General features: G+C 46.8%; 1 protein-coding gene across 2 annotated transcripts; it reads right to left on the bottom strand.

Annotated features, from left to right (window-relative positions):
- Window positions 1-90: 90 nt before the first annotated feature.
- On the bottom strand, window positions 91-24,227 carry abca1b (ATP-binding cassette, sub-family A (ABC1), member 1B). Of its 2 annotated transcripts, none has more exons than XM_035161595.2 (49): window positions 24,125-24,227; window positions 22,462-22,586; window positions 21,961-22,054; window positions 19,057-19,198; window positions 18,238-18,356; window positions 16,337-16,458; window positions 15,763-15,966; window positions 15,007-15,096; window positions 13,698-13,938; window positions 13,377-13,516; window positions 13,172-13,288; window positions 12,696-12,890; window positions 12,100-12,305; window positions 11,473-11,649; window positions 11,162-11,384; window positions 10,841-11,062; window positions 10,548-10,752; window positions 10,291-10,404; window positions 9,997-10,171; window positions 9,700-9,831; window positions 9,202-9,479; window positions 8,903-9,123; window positions 8,756-8,831; window positions 8,426-8,676; window positions 8,295-8,346; window positions 8,066-8,182; window positions 7,714-7,862; window positions 7,518-7,642; window positions 7,319-7,417; window positions 7,050-7,239; window positions 6,875-6,969; window positions 6,759-6,791; window positions 6,579-6,684; window positions 6,245-6,319; window positions 5,899-6,068; window positions 5,634-5,811; window positions 5,447-5,562; window positions 4,892-5,036; window positions 4,695-4,818; window positions 4,452-4,581; window positions 4,195-4,321; window positions 3,767-3,829; window positions 3,448-3,554; window positions 2,664-2,805; window positions 2,381-2,515; window positions 1,822-1,925; window positions 1,618-1,710; window positions 1,218-1,461; window positions 91-1,046 (listed from the first exon to the last, which is right to left on the bottom strand). In XM_035161595.2, the coding sequence occupies exons 2-49, from the start codon at window positions 22,525-22,527 to the stop codon at window positions 897-899; spliced, it is 6,879 nt and encodes a 2,292-aa protein (XP_035017486.1). In that variant the 5' UTR covers window positions 22,528-22,586; window positions 24,125-24,227; the 3' UTR covers window positions 91-896. The 2 variants fall into 2 exon arrangements, with proteins under 2 accessions (XP_035017486.1, XP_035017488.1); XM_035161597.2 differs by having other exon boundaries at window positions 8,774-8,831.
- Window positions 24,228-24,474: the final 247 nt, after the last annotated feature.

The following is a 24,474-nucleotide window of genomic DNA, read 5'->3' as shown; positions in this document are numbered from 1 at the left end:
TACATTTCAAACTCTTTCTTCAAGGTAAAAAAAACATTGAGTCACAAAATTGGCGTCTCCATGGTAACGTTTCAGACATTAGAGACACAGTAGATTTGTTTCATTTTATTTTTTTCAGGGTCAGTAACAGTTTTTCCCCATCAGCCTCTGCTGTTACTTGAAGTAAACATGAACCATGTGACGACGAGCTCAGTGCAAACACAAAGTGCTGAAGACTGAATGATTCAGTGTCGCCTCCTGCTGGTCAAAACGAAACATGAAGGATCAGTGATCTGTGATCAATACAGATCGAGAAATACTGTGATGCGCTTTGAGGAGCTGATGAGGTATTTCACCATTTCACACCTGGATGAACAAATCTGCCCGTTTATCATCATTTCTTAAAAAACTACAAAATCAATCATCTCTTCCTCTCGTCTGTGGCAAGCACTCTGATTGGCTATTAAACACTACAGGAAGCAGTAATGCCACTTGGACTAATAAAACATCAAATTACAGCTACACTTATAAATAAAGGTTTGTCAGTTAAATTGGAATCATACACGTTTTTTAAAATGTGATTTTTGCAGTTGAGCCCTCGGCCGTTTGAAATGATTTGGATTCTTCGTTAGTTGAGAATAAAAAAAGACCTGATGAGGTCGTTCGAGGCGCAGCTTCAGTCCCACAAAGAAGGAAATGTCTGAGCTGGAACACATTCAAGGTTTATAACAGTCTGGTCGATGGCTGGCGAGCAGCACAGCGCCTCCACAGGAAATTATTTGCATTGACTGGCATGAGGCAGCAGTGACTCCGCCCACTACAAATCAGTATGACATCACAACAGGTGAGGGGGGGGCGTCCTCCCAGCTGCAGGGGTTGAGTCCAGGCTGAAGCTCCAGCCTCCTGACATCACACGGTCACATGACACTCTCTCTCAGAGCATCGCCGCCCTCTGCTGCTCCGGGGGCGGAGCTCAGCGTCGGGACCTCGATGGACACGTCTTTTCGTCTCACGGAGTCTTTGGAGTGATAGTCGTCACTCTGGTCCTTTGCAAAGTTCACAAACACCTGCAACGACAAACCGGAACTTCCATTAGCCCCGGTATCTTCATGCCCCCCCATCCTCATTTAGAGATCAACTAGCCCCGCCCAGACTAGGGAGTAAAATCATGTTAGAATGGGACATGTCACACTATTGAATGATGACACCACTGCTCAGATGCGTTCAGGACGTGTTACCTGGTCGAGCGTGGTCTGAGTGACGGAATAGTCTTCGATCCTCAGCGTCTCTTTGTTTTTGGCGAGGATGGAGAAGATGTGAGCGAGCAAGGTGAGCGATGACGGCAGCTGGTACTGCAGCATGTTGCGATGTTTCTCCTTCAGCGTGCTGCCGCTCAGCTCGCTCTCAATGAACTTCATGACAGGCAGCAGGTCAGGGTCGGGCCCCGCCACCCGCAGGATGATGGTGTAGCCGTCACCGAACCTGGGAGACAAAAATTAACCGTGACAATGAGCTGCTGTCCCACGACCGTCACGCTGTCCCCCCCAGGGGCTGTTTCAAAAAACTAATTTTTTGAGTTTTATTTCAATAGGTTTTATTTTGAAATTCAGAGTGAAGGTGCAAGAGTATGTGTATTACCTGTTCTTCAGGTGTTGGACGCTACCGAGACATCTGAACCTGCCGTTCACCATGATGGCCATCCTGGTACACAGAGCCTCACACTCCTCCATACTGAGCACACACACACACAGTTAATACACACAGACACAATCTGGAGACACAAACATCACACGTCTGTCCTGTGAGATTCAGGACACTGAGGTCACATGTCACACGCGTTACCTGTGTGAGGTGAGGACGACGGAGCGTCCCTCCTTGATGACGCTGTGGATGCAGTTCCAGAGCGCCCGGCGAGCTTTGGGGTCCATGCCGGTTGTGGGCTCGTCCTGTGACGAGGAGGACGGCGAGGTTGAGGTCGGCCCACAGGTGGAGGAGGAAACACAAAGAGAAGGTGAGGAGGAGGGGGAGGAGCATGGTCTCACATCCACCTGTCTGACTCTTCTTCTTTGACTTCACTCGTATGTCTCACGTCTTCTTCCCTTGTCAGTAAATGTAGCAGCTGCTGTTTTTAAGCCCCAGTGTTATAGAACTCCCCCCTCCAAATCCTGCTGAGCTGCTCTGTGATTGGCTGAGCACTCTGATGCTGTTGTGTAACTGTTAACTCGCAGCTGCACTGTAAAAACATTGAACTTTAAAATTGATCGAGGTCAACCTGTAGTTTGTTTCCGGAGCTTTCAGCCAAACATGCAACTAAAACATTTCCATGACAACTAAACATTGATGAAGTGAAGCTGAAACAATCAGTGAGTTCAACTGTGGAGGAAGAAGAAGTTGTTGTTACCAGGAAGACGACTGGTGGCGCTCCGATCAGAGACATGGCTGTGGACAGTTTCCTCATGTTTCCTCCGCTGTAACTTCCTGCTGCTTTATCAGCGTATTTCAGGAGACCCAACTTCCTGATCCCCCAGTCCGCCACCTGCCAATTAAACGAAAGCATCATCAGCATCATCATGAGTTTACAGTGTCACCTTTACATTTTACATTGTCAAGTTTACAGTGTAAAGTTAAAGTTTATGGTTTATAGTTTACAGTGTAAAGGCTATAGTATGTTTTATCAGACTCACATCACAGACTTCCTTCTCGGGGACTCCTCTCAGGACGGCGTACAGCTCCAGATGTTCTCTTCCTGTCAGCAGCTCGTTGATGGCGTCAAACTGAGGACAGTAACCAATGTTCTGATGGACCTCATCGATCTCCCTCAGGATACTGCAGACACGTCACAGACACGTCACAGACACGTCACAGACACGTCAGTACAGGTCTTTAGAAAATGTGACCCGAGTTCAGGTGTTAAAGGTTCAGTGTGTAGAATTTAGTGACATCTAGTGGTGAAGTGTCATGTTGCAGCAGAACACCCCTCACCTCACCCTCCACTTCCAAACATGAAAGAGAACCTGTGGCAGCTTCCGTTGTCATAGAAACATAAAAGGTTTAGTTTGGCCAATTTGGGCTACTGTAAAAAACATGGCGTCCTTCGTAGAGAGGACCCACTCCCGATGGAGACAAAGTATTTAAATATAAAGTATTTATAAAAGGTCCATTCTAGGGTCAACAAAACAACAACTTGTACAATTTAGATGAAACGGTAATGAAATTATCGCTAGGATTATTGTATATTCAGTTTCTGACAATAGATCCTTTCACCTGAATCTTACACACTGAACCTTTCAAGGTCCCAGAGCCGCAGGTTGAGAAACTCAATGCAGCTCAAAGTTTAACTCCTGATGATTAACGTTTCACTGCTTGTCATGGTAACAAGTTCAATCAGCTGCACTTTAGTAATAAACAACAATCATCCAGTGTTAAGGGTCACCTCAGGTCACAACCTGCTGTGACCTTTGACCTCACCTCTTCCCAGCCAGGAACGCCTCTCCGCTCGTCACTACCGTGTCTCCTGTGAGCATCTTAAAAGTTGTCGTCTTTCCAGCTCCGTTCACGCCGAGGAGACCGAAACACTACACACACACACACACACACACACACACACACACACACACACACACACACACACACACACACACACACACACACACACACACACACACACACACACACACACACACACACACACACACACACACACACACACACACACACACACACAGTGTTAAAGGGCTACTGACACGTCTGTGATATAGGTGGCGGTGGCAGGTCTGACAAGTCTCACCTCTCCAGGTGGAATCCCGACACATAGTCGATCCACGGCCGGTTTCTGTTTCCTCTTGAACACCTGCAACACGACACCAGTTCACACAACTCAAACCGATTAATTTGCAGTTAAAAAACAAAAAACACATGAATATATGCCTGAATATTATTTACTATAATTATTATGTTTTTTTTATTCAATTATTATTTCAATGGCTCAACTTGCGTGTCGTCGTCGGGGTGTGTTGTGTTTTAAACATGAATTGTAGACGAACACAACAGTACATATCTTGAGTTATGAATAAAGTTGATTTAAACAGGTTCTCCATCATATGTCGTCGGGGTCAAACTTTTCCTCTGCAGCCTGTGAGATCACTGATGGCACCGACACCTTTACCCAGAATTCTCAGTGACAGTGTGACATCCTGGTGTGGGGCAATGACGTACCTTTGTGAGCTGTCGCAGCTCCAGGATGTCTCCGTGTCCGTGGCCGTGGACGATCTTCTGTCTCTCTCGGGCTACGTCCTCGTCCTCGTCGCCAAGTGGAGCGAGTTTAGTGAGTTTACTGACGGAACTAGAGTCACACAAACAGAGGTTTTCCTGTTTTCATCCAGCTAGTCTGTTGCCCACCAGTGGACAAAGTCATGTACCACAACAGCTACACACTGCAGTGTGTCTGTTTAGGTGTGTGTGCGCGCGTGTACCTGGGCTTTATGAAGAACCTGTACTGGATCAGGACGGTGATGATGAAGAAGACCGCTCCCTCCACCGCCATGGCGAACAGGTTTTTTCCGACCATGTCCCACTCGAGAGGAGAGCGCAACCTGTTCTCACCTGCGTCACGACGACAACGTTCACACATCCATTAACAACCACACAGAAGAGGTTACAGGAGCGACCGCAGCATGCAGGACATCTGTACGTCACACAGGACGTGATTGTATTACCAAATCTCTCGAGGGCGTCGGCCATGGCCTGATTCTTCACCATGTCGATGAGTCCTCGACCGAGACAGAAGTGCGGGAAGATGAGGAGGACGTTCTTCAGGATGTCGTTGATTCCTCCGATCTCCTGTGAACGAGAAGCCATTAACCACAGGCGGGAGTTTGCCGATATGTGTTTACGTCTCTCTGTGATGACTAACGTTGTTTCCAAACAGCTCCATGACGAAGGTCGAGATGCTGCCGTTGATGCCGATGAGGATGTTGACGCTGGTGAGGACGACGTACGCCGTGCTCGGGATGGTGAAGAAGAAGGAGGCGGGGTACATGAGCGGCGTGATTGACCAGCTGCGAAGAAAACCAAACAGAGGAGGAGGAAGAAGATGAACAGTCAGAACATTAATAGTCACATTTGAGTGCAGGGTGTTCATTTCTTGTTTGCTAAAGAATATCAATAATGCTATAATGTTCAACCATAGTTAGTTTGTAGTAGTTGCAGTGTTTGATGCTTAGTTTCAGAAGTAATTAATAGTGTGGAACAGTCTCTGCTAAATATATAAGTATTTCTGGAGAACTAATTATATAATCTCTTTGCTTGTATTTCTTCAAACAGCCTTTACAGAGAAATATTGGAACAGGATTAATTTTGTCCATCTGTCTCACAGAGGACTTCGGTCAGATTTGTCTACGCCAGCATAACAATCTTTCACAACAGTGTATTATAGTGTAGAACAGTGTGGTATAGTGTAGTCTCTGACCCGTAGAGAAGCAGCAGCAGAGCCAGGGCCGGCAGGTTGGTGGCCGAAACGTAGGCTTTTTGTTGGAAACAGATGAAGATGAAGATGACGAGTGTCGCTGGTACAATGTAGTTACACTGTAGAGACACAAACACACATCAGCACACAAGCACACACTGTGAGAGGCAGAGCTGGTTTGGCTGCTTACCATGTCCCACGTGAAGTTGGCCACCCAGTAGAGCAGCGGCTGCACTCCGCTGATGAACTGCATGTGTTTAGCTTTATTGACTCTCTCCTGGATGAGGAAGACCACGAAGCTTGCCGGAACGAAGGACATGGCAAAGATCACACAGATGGACACCAGGACGTCCACAGAGGTCGTCACCCTAGAAACAAAGTGCAGGTGGAGTTAGATCTGTGTTTGGTTTAAGGTTTTGTGTCTCAGGTGCAGCTTGTCAGGTGTGTTCACTCACAGTGCGACCTGCGACAGCTGCTCCTTGGTCAGGTTCAGAGGATGGTTAAACGCCCTGATCCCAAACTTGCTGGGGTCGTGACCTCGGGGCAGGTTTGCTCTCAGGATTCCGTTATTCATCACGTTGATGAACGCTCCAATGCTGTGCCAGCCTTTGTTATTAAACCAGATCTGACAGGAGACGTTCCGTCATTATTATTAGAACCTGTAATCTACACACTCTCCACAGGTGGGCCATCAGTGGCCCCAGCCACAGAGTCACTAACAGTTTTTAAATTCAGCTCAGATGTAATAAAACAACCCCATAATGATAGAGCAGATGATCAATCACAGACTCCTCTTCTCACCTTGACGTTGTTCTTCGTGTCCAAACCGTTGATGAAACCTGACAAACTGTCGAGGAATCGATCGGCAGCAGCTCCCTGCAGGGAATGATCAATAAACTTTTTAATGTAGAAGTGTCTTCACGATGTTACAAAGTGATTTACAAAGCAGCTCTTATAATCAGACATCACTTCCGACTAGAACATTCTGCTCATTTAAGTTCGAGAAGATGATTCGGGATCAGTTTGGATCTTGTTCCAGATCTGGTGGTTTGACTAATATACAAAGTGAATCAAAGCTTAAGTTTGGATCTGTTTGAGGATGAGCTCAGGATTTTTTCAAGTGTCTTAAACTGACCTTCTGTAACTCAAAGATCTTTCTGACCCGTTCAATGGCGTCATCGATCTCATTGGCCGGTGGGAGGACCTGAGTGCTCCTGGCACCCAATGAGAAGCCTCCGTACCTTCAGAGAGAAAAACCTGATTACACATCAACAGACAGAGACGAGGATGGTCGCAGTACTTCAAAGACACTGACCTGAACTCGTTCACCCACACTTTGTTCTTCAAGCTGTGGAAACATACGACAGAAACTATGAGTTCATGCTCCAGGTCGTTTCCAGTTAAGTTTCTCTTCTCTGACCACAGACTCACCTCTTGCCAATGATCTGTGCGTAAGTTTTCACCAGGTAGTCGGAGATGTTTCGTCCCGTCAAGTTCTGCAAGGTGTCAGTGGCACTCAGCTTCATCTGAACAACAAAGGTCACATTTAAATCTTTGGCATGGGAAGAAACGACCGGTGTGTCACTGTAACGCCATGACCTCTGACCTCAGGTGGGGGCAGACCTCCAGCTCCTGGGGGACAGTCGGGAAGCATCTTCTTTCTGCCGTCACAGCTGCAGAAACACGCCGGAGACGGATCCTCCATGCTCCAGTTCCTGGAGCTGAACAGCTGCTGGACGCTCTCAGGGACTTCGGGGGTGTGCCAGTCCTCGTCTCCCATCGTACATGGTGCTTCTCTGAAGACGGGGGCGTTAATAGAGGGAGATGAAATGTAGTTCTCTGATATCAGTCTGATGACGTCAGTACATGTCTTACTGAATTGGATGTCCGTCCATGCAGCGAGTCCCGAAGCCTGGAGCGTCCAGCAGAGCATTTAATAAGCCTTGCATGTTGGCGTCTCTGGGAGCATCGTCACTGAGACACAGATGGAGAGGGACAGTCACACCTCGACCGACATTACTCACTTCATCTCTGACTTGGGACAGTGTGTAGGACAGTGTGGGACAGTGTCTACCTGATGAAGGTGACCTGGTCCTCATACATCCAGGGCTGCAGCTCCAAACTGGGATATTTTCCAAACGGAGGGACGATGAGACTGAAGACGAGAGCGATGCACACGAAGACGGCGGGAAGAACGATCTGAAAAAACAACATGTTAAAAACATGCAGGACGTGTTCCGTTATCGAGCGACGAGGTCACGTCAGCCTACCTGAGCGAAGAAGCCCTTCCTGGAGCGGCGAGCGTTCAGGAACCGTTTCCACAACAGAGCCACAAACTGCTGCCTCTTCAGGCTCCACCCCCTCACCTGATACGAGCCTTTACCTTCAGAACCGCTCAACCAGTCCGTCTCCCTGCTCTCTGATTGGACAACACACAGATGATGTCATTCGATTTCCTGTTAGAACTTGAATTTAAAGACATGACTGAGACACATCACCTGGGTTTTGTCTCCACAAATCAGAGCAGGTGTTCCCCAAATAATTCATTCACAAGAATATGTCTGACCTTCTACCCCTGAGATCTAACCTGTGTGTGCATGTATGTGCGTTTGTGTTGTGTACCAGGGTCTACATCGGAGTCGTTGCTGTCGTCCTCTGTTAACGGTCTCAGGCAGCTCTGGTGGTCTCCTCCTCCGAAGGCATGTGTCCTCCTCCTCCTCGGAACAGGAAGTGTTCCGTCTGCGCACACGCACGCGCACACACACACACACGCACACACACACACGTTAGGACAAAGTGATGAGTGACTGATGAGTAAACACTTATTTTGAAAGAACAGGTCCAAGGTCACCTGACGGTACTTCAGTGTCCACTCCATTATCTTCGGCCACTTTCAGGAAAATCTACAAAACAATAGGAAGTCTTTGTTCAGATCAGAACGTCACTTCTTCTTCTGCCAGATGAAAACAGTAGCTGTCTCACCTCCTCTAGTGTCGTGTCAGAGATGCCGTAGCTGGAGATGCTGAGTTCGGCCAACTTCTGGTCCAGGTTTTTGAACAGCTCCACGAAGGCTCCGTCCTTGGCGGCGTTGTACGGCAGGACGTAGGTCAGCTCGTGTCCCAGGTCCTCAACGAGGCGGGCGGCGGGGACGTGATGCAGGATCAGACTCGAGACCACAGACACATCCGGGGGGACAAAGGGAATGTCACAGACTGACGCCGCGGGGCCGGTATCTGAGGACGGACACAAGACATGGATCAGATCCACCTGAAGGTGATTGAATCAAATGCTCCACAGGAACAGAGAGCTCACCGATGGTCGCAGCCTCACTTTCATTCTCGCTGCCGAGTCCTGCATCACTGCTGCTGACGGACGCACACTCCTCCTCCTGCAACCCACAACAAACAACATGAAGTACTGATACTGCGCCCCTGAAAGTGGACTGTGAGCGTCTCAGACCTTCTTGGTGAAGGACACTGTGCTGGACGAGTTCCTGCAGGAGCTCAGCGATGGTTCTGGTTCTTTCTTGACTAGCGTCAGGTAATAGCCTGTCCCCAGCTGGTTCTTCAGGTACAGAGACGATCCCACACAGCACAACTTCCCGTGGGAGATGATGGCGATTCTGTCACCCAGGATGTCGGCCTCGTCCATGTGGTGCGTGGACAGGATGATGGTGCGTCCTGGCAGGAGACACGTGGTTCAGATAAACATCAGCTTCAGCAAAAAATCCAGCTGATTCCAACCAACCAGATTCTCACCTTGTCTGTACTTCAGCAGGAGATCCCAAATCCCTCTGCGGGCATAGGGGTCGACGCCGGCCGTAGGTTCGTCCAGGATCACGACCTTCGACCCTCCAACAAAGGCCAGAGCCACAGACAGTTTCCTCTGCATGCCTCCGGACAGCGTGCTGGTTCTAGCAGTGCGTTTGTGAGGCAGCCCAGTGTCCTGCAGGATCTGCTCGATCTCACATTTCACCTGCTGCTCTGACAGGCCTTTGAGCCTGGAATAGAACCAGATGTGCTCCTCCACCGTCAGCCTGCAGGGGGCGCCACACAAACATGGTCAGGGGGCGCCATGGTGATAAATGGGATGATCCACTGGAGCCGTTTTCAGACCTAAACTAGACATGATCCTGACATGTTCCTGTTGTTGTGAACCAGTCTGACTCGATTGTTGGAGTTGATGTGTGAAAAGGTCTTCAGTGATATCAGTTTGTCGAATGTTTGTCTGTGTTGTGTGAAGATGTTAACACTCACATGCTGAAGAGGACGTTGTGTTGTGGACAAACTCCAAGACTTTGTCTGATGGCGCTCAGCTCCGACCTGATGTCTCTGCCCAGGATGTAGGCCGTACCAGAGGTGGGAGGGAACAGACCAGTCAGGATGGACCTGCAGGGACCAGATCAGAGATAATTTACATCTAACACCTGTGTCCGAACCTCAGACTCACCTGTACAATGTCTGATTTTTATTTGGTCCATGTTCTATCTGCTAACATGGAGGAGGTTTATTTGCTATACTACTTTTTATTGACAGTTCATGTCCTTGACTTACATGGTGGTAGTTTTTCCAGCTCCGTTGTGTCCTAGGAAGGAAGTGATTTGTCCCTCGTAGAAGCCGAGCGTCAGTCCGTCCACCGCCAGTTTCTTACCGTGACGATAAACCTTCACCAGGTTCTCAATGTAGACACCTGGCTTCAGGTGAGCAGGCTCCTCCTCCATGCACACGACTGGAACAACATTCACCATTCATCATGTCTCACAGGTTTTCAATACTTTCATGTCTGACCGTTTTTTAAGTGCAGTTCTGTGGCGCCACATGGTGGTCACTGTGTTACAGCAGTCTCACCTCCTGGGTTTCCTTTCCGGCTCAGAGGGACATTGTTAGACTTTCCGTCCTTTTCTCCCAACCAGTAAGACTTGGTGAAAGGGAAGTACCAGGGCCGAGGAATCCCGTACTGACCTGACGAGATGCCGCCGAAACACCAATAAAAATCATGATCACAGATTTAATTTATCTGGGGTTAGGGTTAACCCTAACCCTTTATCTTCTTTTGTGGAAGTATTTACAGTTTTTACTGCCACCTACTGACCGTCATCACTCACCTGGAAACACGGCCTCGATGTACCAGGTAAGGACTCCGTATAGAAAGGAGTCAAAGTACATGATGATGATGGCGGTGCGCAGGCTGAAGTCGTCCTCCTCCAAAGGACTCGAGAACAGGTTGTTCCACTGGATCCCGACTCCCTGCTCCTCAAACAGAGCAAAGTACTCGCAGCCAAACCCGAAAGCCACCGGTGACAGGAGGCTCTGCAGGGGAGGAGGTCACGTGACTCACTGTCCAACCATGACACAACATCCGACAAACGACAAACTTATTCCAGGTCGACAAACTTACAGCAAAGACTTTGGCTCCAAAGCCGATGTAGTCCTGCCAGGCTACACACAGGACGTAGGGTAGGTACAGGGTGAAGTAGATGATTCCTCCGCAGGCCGCCGCCAGGTTAGCTCGTGCGAACGCCGTGCTGATGAGGAAACACTGCATGATGGTCACCACGGCAAAGGATCCAAGGAAGAGGAAGACCACGCCAGGGTCACTGTAGGGCAGCAGGTTCCCCTTCTGTAGCAGAAAGAAACAAGTCCGTCACATAAGATAAGAACAGAATCAACTTTAAATCAACAAGTGGTGAGGACATCCTGACGTGTGCGTGGTCTTCACCTTGAGCAGTAGCACCAACAGTCCGGCGCTGATCAGCAGAGGAATCAGGCTGCTGATGAACCAGCTTAACCACAGGATCCCGTTATCCAATCCCATGATCCTCATGGTCTCCTTCAGCCTTGCCTCTTTCTCATACACCACACTCTTCAGAATGATCGCCACCGAGTACATCCACGCCAACGTCATGAAGAGTGGCATGGAGCGACTCATCACCCGCAGGAAACTGATACACAGAACATGAGGACAGGTTAGAGACAAAGGACACGAGGAAGACTCATCTAAAAACCAGAACAGGGGAAACATGTTCATACATGTCGTCGACGTAGCAGGGATACGGCATCTGCTGGATGTAAACTCCCGTCTTTTCCTTGGTGCCCGTCACTGCTCGAATGATGCCTTGCTCAATAACGTCCTGCAGGTACGAAAATCCTCCCCAGATATACCGCATGTCCTCAAATGGGTCCGCACGAGGACCTGGGTCCCAGTACCTGAAAAGGAGGACAGACAAAGTCCTGTTGGCTTAGAGGATTCAGCGACACGCCCCTGTCATGTGTCGACATTCACATGTCCAACTCCTGAGGATGTCATACTAAATATTTTGGACTCAGCAAATGTTTTAGTGTGAGGATTCTAACCCTAACACTCTTACTTCAGTTCAACGTGACATCCTCACGTCTCGATTAGACCAAACCTACAGAGGTGACGAACCACAACTTTTATATTTTTAACATTTTTCTTAAGATGATAGTTTTATCATCAAAATTTACGAAGATTTTTTTTTAAAAACCTAACAAATTTCGCTTCAAAACGTCAAGCTCTTATTTGAACAAAGACCGTTTGACCGACAAACTCACTTGTCAGACCCCGCCCATGTTTTTATTCATGTAAATTCAGCCTTTCATCTGAACGTGTGTGCGTGCGTGCGTGCGTCTCCTCACGCGTCTTTGATCTTATTGGTCCTCTCTACGTTGTCGATGTCCATGCGGATCTTGTAGTTGAGTTTTGGCGGCAGCTCTGTGGCATTGGGGTCGACATCCGGGAAAACGATTCCTGCCCAGAACTTCCTGTCCTCCAGCAGCAACATGGACTGGTGGACCAGTCCCTCCTCCGTGGCAACGGGCTCCAGTTTGTCTAGGTTCACACACTGACACAAAAACACAATTGATCGTCATCCATCAATCACAGCCAATGAAGTTTCATTAATATCAGATAAAACCTTTTATTTATGAGTGAATGAAAATGTTTCTGTAAAAAATTATTATTGACCTGACTTTAAAAAGTTTTTATTGATGTGTGTTTTACAATCAACACGGACGAGCTTGTGTTTCACTTCACACACTTTGTTTCTCGGGACAGGAAGTGACACACAAACCAGAAACGCGAGTAAGTAAAACAGATTATCAGGAAATAAAAATATTTATATTAAAATAAGAATTACAGATGTTTCACAGTGCCGATCAACTGTCCTCATCAGTCACAGGTCTGTGTTCTTGTAAATATGATGTGAGGACAAAGTTCAGTTCTGTTGTCTGACCTCCATGAAGCGGGAGATGCTCATGATGGCCTGGTCTGTCTCGTTGAACACCTCCCTCCAGGTGAGGGCGCTGCCCGGTGGCCGGGGGTCTTCTGCCTGCCTGGACAGGAAGTTTGACACGTCGGACACGGTCCAGTCAGTTTGGGCCAGTTGAGCGTGGAATAATCTTGCGGTGACGTTGTTCTTCAGCAGAGTCTAAAAGACGAGAGAAGACTGATCTTTATCTCCTGAAGATGAACCAGTCAACTGCAGCAGTAAACATCTCCCTACCCCAACTCGTTAAATAGAACATTGTTAACAATAAATAAAGACTCATCAATACATAAAATCTTTGTTTTTAAGTTTGATTTGATTCTTTTTTACCTGTTGGATGTTGTTTTAAACGTGTTTTTATGGGTTAGGGTGTGTGAATGAGCAGAGTATTACACACATGAACGAGCAGGAAACAGGTGAGCTGGTGGGCGGAGCCTGCTTACCCTGATCAGGTCCATGTGTTGACTGTTCTCCATGAAGCTCCAGACTTTAGGTCTCATCTCCTCCCACATTCCTCCAAGGTCCCTGAACACACCAAGCTCCTGGAAGGTCCGGTTCACCTGAATGTGTCACAGGTCACATACAGGTGAGACACACTACGTCCCCTCCTGGAGGAACTAAGTGATGAGACAGGAAGTGATGTCATACCTCGTGGATGACCTTCTGTGTGGCGGGGGTGTGGGGGGTGTACAGGATCTTTCCCATCAGCAGCGGCTTCAGAGCCTGCCAGATCATCCTGGACATCGGGTTAGAGTCCATGTTCTTCACCAGACTGTTACAGTACGGAGCTGCAGTGCACACAATGCACATACATGAGCAACACACACACACACACACACACACACACACACACACACACACACACACACACACACACACACACACACACACACACACACACACACACACACACACACACACACACACACACACACACACACACACACACACACACACACGAGGACTCACTGGAGGAGTTGTCGTACAGCGACATTGGCTCATCCTCGCTGCTGTTGTGGTTTCCAAACAGAGCCTTGTAGTTGCTGTCTTCGTACCAGTTGAGGGATTTGATCTGCAGGCCGCCGCCTTCAGGGTGACCACACACGATCCTGGAGACCGCCTGGTACATGGTGCTGGGGGATGACGTGGCGTTCTGTGTCAGGAAGATGATCTCATTCCTCAGATCGATCCAGCTCTTCATACCGGCCAACTGGAGGTCACAGAGAGATGGGTTAGTTAGAGACCAGGAAGACCAGCTGGGAACCTGAACATGTGTCCAGGTGTGTCCAGGTGTGTCCAGGTGTGTCCAGGTGTGTCAGGTGTCCAGGTGTGTCCAGGTGACACTGATGTAGGTAAAGGCTGCAACAGGTTGTCAGGTGGTTCTGAAGGCTGCTCCCAAGGCCAGCATGTTGCCAGGCAACAGCTGAAATCGCCCCAGTGGTGTTTTTAGGTCATCCAGATGGTGAATGTTGTTTTTAGGTTCTTGCTTAGGTGGTAGTGTAAGTGGTGGTGGTTATATTGGTGGAGGTTGTTGTGGTGGTGCAGGTTGTATACAGTCTCATGGTGTTGTGGTTTTAAACGATGTTGTGCGTCAGGTTTGTTTTTGTTGGGCCGACAGGATGAGACATACAGGGTTTCCTCAGAGTAAACACAGGGACACTGTTCTTTTAAATAAAAGTTTGATTGAAAAGTGTAAAAACTGTCACGTCATGTGACGGACACACTTCCTCTTTGACAAGAATTTCAAAGTAAAGTTCAAACTAAGTTCAACTAAATGTCGAAAAACATTAAGCTTGACGCGCACACACACGTTCCTGAGTCAGCACCCACCAAACTCAACAGTCACATGTTTTCAATTTAACGCAGTGTGTGTGTTAACCTCTGTGTGAACAACAAACTGGGTCAGTCTCACACTGAACCTCGCTTTACCAGACTATTTCCTCAGGTAGTGTGTGTGACATGTCCCAACATCTGCAGGCCACACCTGAAGGCTGAGGCACCTGAAGAGTAAATGTTCACATGGCATAGTCATATGACGCCTAGTCACATAATTGCTTTTAACTTCAGCTACTGTAGCGTCCATCACAGCGTCTCTGCAGGACACGGAGGACGAGGACGGACACTGAGTGTTTGTTCAGATGAAGTTTGTTCAGCTGGACGCTTTGATCTGCTGTGAACCCAGTGACCTGCTGGAACCAGGACCGAGACATCTCTACTGGACCACAGGTCTGTCAGCTACACCGACTCTACTGGAGGGTCATGTGATCAAGTTTCTTACCTCCACCGCCAGAGAACCCAGACTGTCCAGGAGGTTGTTCGTCGCCCGGGAAACCTGTCTGACGGCCTCTGGGTCAGACCTCACATCCCTCTGAAAGACATGAAGACCCAAAAACCTTTAAGTTTGAAGCTGCAGGTTTAGGATCAGGAAAGATATATTTAAACCAGATCAGTTATTAAAACCAGATCGTCAAAGTAACATTATCAGTCTCTTGTCGTCTCTTTGTTTGACAACTAAAATATTTGAGGCTTTTCTCTGTGGTTGAAGCAGTTAAGTGTTTCCTTGGAAACGTTCACACTGACTCAGTTTGTTTCAGGTTCAGTAGCTCGTATATTTCAGCAGACAAAGAAGTCAAGGCATCTTGTTTTCAAACCAATAAAACTGGTCTCCAGGCTACGAAAACAGTGTAAAGAACCGAGACAGGCCGAGACACGCCTCCTCCCACACACACACACACACACACACACACACACACACACACACACACACACACACACACACACACACACACACACACACACACACACACACACACACACACACACACACACACACACACACACACACACACACACACACACGATCAGGGTCACACTAAACTCAAGCTAAACTCACCTGAGCTAAACTCAGGCCGCGTCAATCTTCAGGATCTCACTTCATGTTTTAATAATTGATTCATTACTTAAATATTTTTAAACGTTTTATAATTTCCACCAATCACAGCTCTGCCATGTCTCCTGTTGGCAGTGTTATTACCTGGATGGGTTTGAGGAAGTCCAGGTTGTTTAGGAAGTGGTCCTCAGCGAGGTCCAGCCAGGCTGGTGGCGCCTGACAGATGACATCCTGAACCAGTATCGACACCCGAGGGTCCGAGATCGTCACAAAGTCCTCCACACTCCGCTTACCCCCCTTCCTGAGACACATGTCCCTCAGGTGGACTCCGAAACCTCTAAGGAGGACCTGAGACCGATGGCAGAGACCAGAGACTAGATATCTGAGGACAAAGACCAGAGACCAGAGGAAAGAGACCAGAGGACAGAGAACAGACGAAAGAGACCAGAGACCTGAGGAAAAAGGCCAGAGGACAGAAACCAGAGAACAGAAACCAAAGACTAGAGAACAGAGACTAGAGACCACAAGACAGAGACCAGAGAACATAAACCAGAGACCAAAGAACATAAACCAGAGACCAAAGGACAGAGACTAGAAACCAGAGACTACAGACCAGAGGACAGAGACCAGCGGATGGAGACCCTGTTCTGGTCTCTGTGCTATGATCTCCTTCGTGTTGTGGTCTCTGGTCTAAGAGTGTGTGCAGATGTGTCCTCACTGTCTCTAGGTTGACGTCTGCGTCTCTGATCTGTTGGATGTCGTGTTCAGGGAAGGAGACGTTACTCCGCAGGAAACTCGACAGAGTCTCATTGTCTCGTAGAAAATTTTTCAACTTGAAGCCTGAAGAGAAAACAGAGTCAGTGTCGTAAAGGGTTAAACTAGGGAAATTGTTTTGTCTCTCAGGCTCCAGAGACTCTGACACCTGTCCATTTGCTAATGATCAATATTGATAACAGATTGATTGATAATCGATGCAACAGATGAGATGTGACGCCGTCTCTTTACCTGTGTCCAACAGGTAATTTTCTTTTGATTGTCAGTAAACGTGTCAGAAACGTACACAGCTGATCTCACTCACACCAGCCTCCTGTCAGTCACGTGACTTCAGAGGACACAGCTGAGAGACCCGACAGCTTTTGTCATGACTGCAGGTCGTCACATGTCTGAGGACAAACTCATATATTTACATTTTCTAAGGGACAATACCGCCGCTCGTTCCGCGAGCCTTTTCCTCTTCAGGTTTGAACTTGTTACCGTGACGACAAGTCTATGACTGATCCTCCGCTTCAGAGAGACACTGATGTAGTTGCAGAGTCTCCGTCCTCCCTTAACCAGAGTCAGTGAAAACTGTAAAAGCTCAATTGAATAAATCCAACATGGTGTCTAAACAAACACGCCACAAGTTATTACAGGGCTGCATCACTGTGGTCACGTTTTATTCTGAATCATAACGTAAACCTTTTTATTTACTGAGGTTTTGCAGTAAAAACAGGATTTTTAACAGATGTTTAACAATGTTGAAGTGAAATCATGTCCTTCCTGCTGTTCTTGTGTAGACACTCGTCACCACACAGAGGACGGAGCGTGGAGACGCCACATCAAGGCCTCGCAGGGACAAACAGGAATAACTGTTAGTGACGGGTCAGAAGTCTGACATCAGCGGATCGCACTGATGTGATTGGTCAAATGAGGAATAGTTTCCAGCAGAGAAACATGTCGACTTCAATAAACTTTATTCAGCGACGCAGATGACAAACGCATAGGGAACATTTCAAACAAGGCTTCGGATGGGACGCTGAAATATGACCTCATCATTTTCAAGCTGACAACTCAAGGTTCACTTCTTATTCAAGTTCTTTTGACCGAATCACACAGTCGTTAGAGTTTCAGAGGAGAGACGGCGTGTTCCCGATTAAAGGACCTGACTTGAACTGACCCAGGTTCAGATCTGGTCTCAGACCTCCTCCTGTGTTTGTTCAGCTGCAGCGCCACATGTCTGAACTCAGTGACGCTCAGCGTGACACTGCTGAGGCGGGCGCCAGAAAACTCAACGTGACAGAGGGACACCATTAGAGGCGAGCACTGACCCTCACCTGCAGTGGTGGGGCACAAAGAGAGACTAAAAACCGCCACAAAAAGTGAGTGAGTGAGTGAGTGAGTGAGTGAGTGAGTGTGTGTGTGTGCCGCCCCAAAACAGGAAGCAGGTGAGATCACCTGAGATGCCTCTTAAAGTGTGAACCTGCCGCAGCTCGTCTCCCCGCCCCCGCTCACATTGCAGCGCCTGCTTTAAAGTGGTCAGAGGAGGACGGGGGGGGCAGGTCGGAGCAGGTAGAGAAAAGGAACGCCCCCCCGCAGGGATCAAATGAAAACTCAAAGGAGGAAAATTCTTTTTGTTTAACGAGGCAGAAAAATCCACCAGAAACTGCAGCAGAGACATGATTCTGCTTCAGTGGATCAATCCATCCATCCATCAATCTACCTTCAGCTTCTCATCATCTTTTTAAACCATAAATATTATTACAGCTGTTTTTCTATTATGTGACCTAAATTTACGTTTCACTTCCTGCTGCCAGGTCGGGGCTGCAGTCTCAGTTACCCAGCATGCTCAGCGTTTCCTACCTGATCGGCTGACCTGCAGCGTCCGCAGAGCGTGAGCGAGCTCCTTGAACCCATCCAGGTTCTTGTCATTTTGACTGTAGAGAAGAATCTTCTTGGCATCGGAGAAAAGACGAGAAATTCTGTTGACAAAGATTTAATTTAAACATCAGATTCTACAATTTCTGACGGAAAGTCAAACAACCAGCGTCACTGACCCTGTAATGTCACAGCTGACCCTTGACCGACAAAATATCATCACGTCATCTTATCTGATTTGACCTTTGTTTTAAAAAAGTCAGAATTATTTCTCACAGAGACTTTGACCTTCGACCACCAAATTCTAATTAGTTCATTTTTGAGTCCGACTGAATGTTTGAACCAAATCTGAAGAAATTACTTTGAGTCTTTTCTGAGACGTCACGAGAACAAGACGACCTGATCACATGACCCACACACACAAAAAGGCAGTGTGTAAAGATTAAAGTGCACAGGGATAAAGGGAACAGGAAGTGAAGTGAATACATCACTATAAGTGAAACTCTGCAGGAAGTCAAGGTGTCAGTTACTATATAAAGAGATGGGAGAACTCAAAGAGTGAACTGTCAGCTGATTGGTCAGAGGTGAAATCACAGAAAAACGTTTAAGATTTATTTTCCATTTTATTTATTTATTTAATTCGGGCCCGAGCACTAACAGTGTAAGGAAACTGTTTACTACATTATATTTTTGAAAGGTTGTCCCTAAATATTAGGTGAAAAAACTTAAAACATAAACAAAACTAATTTCTGAACTTATCTCAGAAGGCTTGTTGGACTCTGGTAAATTAAAGTTTGGTCTCACATGGAGTCATTGAAGTTGCCGACGACACCCGGAGACTCGCCTGGCGTCAGTTGTCGGAAACACGGGTTGTTGGCGTTGCAGAGGATTCCCTGGAGCCAGGGCAGCGTGCCGGCTGACGGCATCGCCTTGTTGGGAAAATGACCTGTAGTCAAAAATAAACAGGAAGTCACTCAGAAAATATGTTACCAAAGTAAAAGCATCAAGATGACAGACCACAGCTTCATGTTCTCCTACAGCTGAGGCTCATGTAGGTGTGAATCATTGATAATTAACCCAGCAGTAATAAGTAAAAGGATTCTCTCACACACACACACACACACACACACACACACACACACACACACAGCGCAGCAGATTAAACTTTGTGCTGAAGAGAGCGTCCACACGGTGCAGATGATAACCTGTGATTGGTCTGTTATCACCTGCAGCCGAGCATCTGCAGCTTCATCAGCTGCTGCTTCAGGGTTAGGGTTAGAGATTTCTTCACTGCGACCTTTACACCCCCCCCCCCCAGTGAAGACGCTGCTATCAGAGAGCCACGTGGCCTCAGTCTAATCAGCAGAGATAAGATATGAGGCTGCAGCTCCTCAGGATCAATCTCTGATCAATAACAGTATTGATCAACAGTAACATGTGTCAGCTGCAGCAGAGAAGAACCAAACTTCACACTTCAGCTTCACAGAGACAAGCTACGACTCGTCTGAGCTGCGTGAATTAAACATTCCTCAAACCGCCGACTGAGTCACGTCCTCACAGCTTCTGCTTTCAGAGGGAAACAGGAAGTCGACCACACGCTTCCTGCACCTCATCAGGGTTAATGTCGGTCGGATTCTCACTGAGCTTCAGTCAATCAAACCTTTTCTTCTCAACATTAAATAAATGAACAAGTAATCATCAGGTGATGAGGAGTCACCATGGGGGTATCTAAAGAACAGGTCTGAGCTTCCTCAGTGACCACAGAGCATCACAGTTTAAGTTCTGAGGTACGAATGAGGTGAGTTCAGGAATCTCAGGTCACCGATGAATTCAGAACTTTGAGACAACATGGTAACCATGATGTCACCAGAGCCGTTTTCAGACCTGCAGGTGGAATCCAGAGAATCGTCTCCAGAGCTTCTCCAGAGTTTGTGTTTCACAGCTGAACAACTCAGCAGCAGGTTTTCTGCACAGACTCGTTCACAACATCAGATCCTCCTCATGGTTCAGGTGAGAGGGGGGGGGGCAGCCGGGTGCAGCAGACAGAGACAGGAAGTGACGTGTGACCTCTGCTGCAGAGGTCATGTGATCATGTTTACATCACCTGACACCTTCAGCTCTGATCACCACAAACTCTCTTCACATCTTCGTCTGTGTCTTCTTCGTGTGTCAGCACTTCTTCACCAGAGAGATTTGTTTTAGTTTCTTCATGTTTGTGTCCCCTGTTAGAAGCTCCTCACCCCCCACTCAGTGGAGGATCCTCTGCTGTGTTCACACTGCTCCTGGATTTAGACTTTATACAGGAGCTCAGGAGGAGGAAGACAAACTGAGTCTGATCCTCCAGAGAAGATCCAGAGAACTGAGGAGCTCAGGTCTGAAAACAGCTCTTGATAACATGGTAAACTTGCTCCTGATTGGCTGCTGCAGTTAATAGATTCATTTCTTCTGTTCGCTGAACGTAATCAACTGCGAGGACCTGGAGGTTGACTTCCTCTGGACACGTTGGTGCTGACGGAGACTTTCGACTCGTCCATGTTCTTATGTAACCCTGTAAGGAGCTTATCGATGGGAGCGGAGCACGGTGACCTTCAGCAGGTCTGATAATGGCGTTAGAGATAACGAGTCATAAACTGAGGACGAACCACTTCATTAAGACCTTTAATTTGAAATCCTGCAGCTGTAAACACTTCCTCTGTATTTCCTTCACCGCACATCAATCAATAACAGATGGTAAGGTATCAATCAGGTAACTGATATCAGACGTCCTTAAAAAGGTACAAGGTTCTGAACGCTGCTGATAATCACTCCCAGCATGCACCTGGATGACACCTGAAATTCAGTGACCTGACCCCTGCAGCTCTGACAAAATGATGTAGAGAGTGACATGACCTCCTCTACAGGTGATCATGTGAAATTGATGCGTCCACACAGAGCTCCTCCCAGAGACACAGCCGAACTTCCTTCTGTCACCGGGCGCTCGTCAGAGTCTGAACCAGGACCAAACATTCATGATGCTCCGAACACGTGATCTGAGGCCACGACGGTGATGTCAAAGGAGACACCACATGAAGAGTTGTGATTGGCTGCTGGTGTTCTCGTGTTTGTGACGTGTTTGTGACGTGTTTGTGACGTAAAGACGACAGGACGTCTAAGAGAAGAGAAGTTGTCTTCATGTGAACACGTGACACACAAATGTGGAATTTCTGCTGCTGAAAAAAGTCCCCGACAAAGTCACCGCTGCTTGAGGAGAACGACAGAGGAAAATTTACCAAACTTTGATGTACGAAGATAAGATTTATTCACTTAAAGCGTGAACAACTTATCAACAGATCAAATTAGAATTTTACAGACTTTACTTTTATTTTACAGTTTTGACTGAATCAAATCAATTTTATATATTTAATTTGATAACATTTTGTTGGTTTGTCTTTTACCATAAAATGTTTTTAGTAAACAAATTAATAAACTAAAATATATTATATTTAATATATAACATTATAAATATAATATATATTATATTTTTATTAAATGACTTGATTAACCAGTTGGCTTATCAGTTTTATGATAAATGGTTGCAGCTCATAAATAAATAGATAAATGTCATGCACACACAAATATATAAATATATATATATATAAAAATAAATGTGTCAAGTGACACAGCAGCACATTAGCTCTGTCGAGCTAATAAAGGTTTGTTTGAACTCACACTCATGTTGTTCGTACGGCGGGTAGTTGAGCCTCACAGCGATGAGGATGAAGAAGATGAAGAGCGGCCAGACGATCTCCACCAGGAGCTGAGGCTGAGAGACAGGAAACATTAACGAGTCACAGCGCCGCTAAGAGCCTTGGACGGGAAGCAGCTGCACGCGTTTATCGATTAATGAGTCAATCGATGGAAAACACAGAAACACACGTTCACACTTTCATCGCCTTTATTCTCAGAGACGTGACGGAGCCAAACATCAGAGATCACGTCTCAGCTGTCACTGACATGCGACTGTCAGATTCTAATAGTTAAGTGAAGATCAATAAGATGATTGATCATCTTTGTTTCTAAGTGGATGACAGGAAATCAATCAGCATCAACAAGCAGACAAAACAAAGAGAGGACGTGGCATTTTTACTGTTGTGATTATTATAGATAATGTTGTGATTGATAGATGGTTGAAGAGACAGACTTGTTGAGTGAAATCATCATGTGACTGACCGTCTGTCGTCGTCTGTACGTAAAGTTCTTCCACAGCAGCAGACCCAGCTGCGTCGAGACAGACATTTCCACCAGCCGTCGCTCTGCCGTCGCTCTGCCTCAATGATTCTCAGCTGCTGCTCACTCTGCAATAAACAGATGCAGCTTCAGACAACACACAGCTCAAAGGTGACGGGGTCAAAGGTCACAGCAGATATTGATATGCTGATCTCTCACTCACAGTAAGTTGTTTAATTAGAACACACACACACACACACACACACACACACACACACACAGAGACTGTGTGGGGGGGAACACATTAATGACCATGAGCTTCGACTCTCTGGTCACTCACAACACAGGAAGTACTCTGAATAATGGGGGGGGGGGGTAACGACAACCCCCTAACACACATTAAAAAACACTGTGCATTTTAATGTGTGCATGTTTTTAATGTGTGTTTGAATGTGTGTTACTTTACTGTGACGTGAACTTCACACACCCCACCCCCACATTCCTCTAAGGTGTGAACTGTGTGTTAATGTGTGTGTGTGTTATCAGCTGATTATATAAAAACTGTAAATATTGATTACTGATTAAATAATAAAATCCAGTTAATTTAAAAACACATGAACTTATTTTTCTCAGTTTTACTAAAACAACACATGTAACATGATCAATACTTTAATTCGGTTAATTATTAATCAGCTGATCACTCAAATGTCTTTGAACTGATCAAAGGTGAACAGTGGATTTCTATCGATCAGCTATGATCAGTTAAGAACGGCTGTTTCTACGTGATTATTGATGATCAGAGTCTTTACAACACGTTCACTTTGTTTTGCTCAATAAACATCGCAGATACAAAATGGCGCCTCCAGCGGCGGATCTCACAGTGCAGCTTCACAACCTGAGCGGCTCCATCTTTTTTATTTCTACAATAAATTTACTTTAATATCAACTTTGACCTGAGAGACACTCAGGTGAGACAGAATGAGACAGGCTGAGAGAAAGTGAGACAGACTGAGACCAGGTGACACAGAGTGAGACAAAGACAAAGTGAGACCGACTGAGACAAAGTGACACAGACTGAGACAGAATGAGACAAAGTGAGACAGACTGAGAGAAAGTGAGACTGACAGAGACCAGGTGAGACCTGGTGAGACAGACTGAGACAAACTGAGATAGAGTGAGACAAAGTGACACCAGGTGACACAGACTGAGACAAAGTGAGACAGACTGAGACAAAGTGACACAGACTGAGACAGAATGAGACAGAATGAGACAAAGTCTGAGACAAAGTGAGACCAGGTGACACAGACTGAGACAAAGTGACACAGACTGAGACAGAATGAGACCAGGTGACACAGACTGAGACATGCTGAGAGAAAGTGAGACTGACAGAGACCAGGTGAGACCGAGTGAGATGGACTGAGACAAACTGAGATAGAGTGAGACAAAGTGACACCAGGTGACACAGACTGAGACAAAGTGAGACAGACTGAGACAGAATGAGACTGAGACAAAGTGAGACCAGGTGACACAGACTGAGACAAAGTGACAGACTGAGACAGAATGAGACAAAGTGAGACCAGGTGACACAGACTGAGACAGAATGAGACAAAGTGAGACAGACTGAGACAAAGTGAGACCAGGTCAGCCCGGGGGGACAATGTCTTACCTCGTGTCGCTCCTCCTCAGCACTGATGCTCTTCAGCTGCTGCACGAGACTAAACCTCCGACTGTTATTATCCCACAATTCACCCACACACACACACACATACTTCCGCTCTAACACTTCAAAATAAAAGACGCCCAAAATAATTGAATTACAGACCGGAAGCAGAAGAGGAGGAGCACGAGACAATTGCAGATTACATCCGGTAAATCAGACGACAGTTTCAAAATAAAAGACCAATCAACGGATGTTTCAAATTAAAACAACAAATAACTCAATAACTTACAGGGATAGTTCACCCAAAAATGAAAATTGCCTCATCATCTACTCACCACTATGCCGAGGAGGGGGGG

This window comes from Hippoglossus stenolepis, chromosome 7 (assembly GCF_022539355.2).
Source record: "Hippoglossus stenolepis isolate QCI-W04-F060 chromosome 7, HSTE1.2, whole genome shotgun sequence".
NCBI classification, from domain to species: domain Eukaryota; kingdom Metazoa; phylum Chordata; class Actinopteri; order Pleuronectiformes; family Pleuronectidae; genus Hippoglossus; species Hippoglossus stenolepis.
This window is presented reverse-complemented; position numbering and strand designations above follow the sequence as displayed.

Excerpts from the sequence above, each read along its gene's own strand:
- abca1b (XM_035161595.2), bottom strand. The coding sequence starts at position 22,527 with ATGTCTGTCTCGACGCAGCTGGGTCTGCTGCTGTGGAAGAACTTTACG. Across the intron at positions 15,967-16,336 it reads CAGACGTCAACCTAGAGACA|GTCCTCCTTAGAGGTTTCGG; the intron begins GTGAGGACACAT and ends CATCGGTCTCAG. Across the intron at positions 2,806-3,447 it reads GCGTTCCTGGCTGGGAAGAG|TATCCTGAGGGAGATCGATG; the intron begins GTGAGGTCAAAG and ends ACGTGTCTGCAG.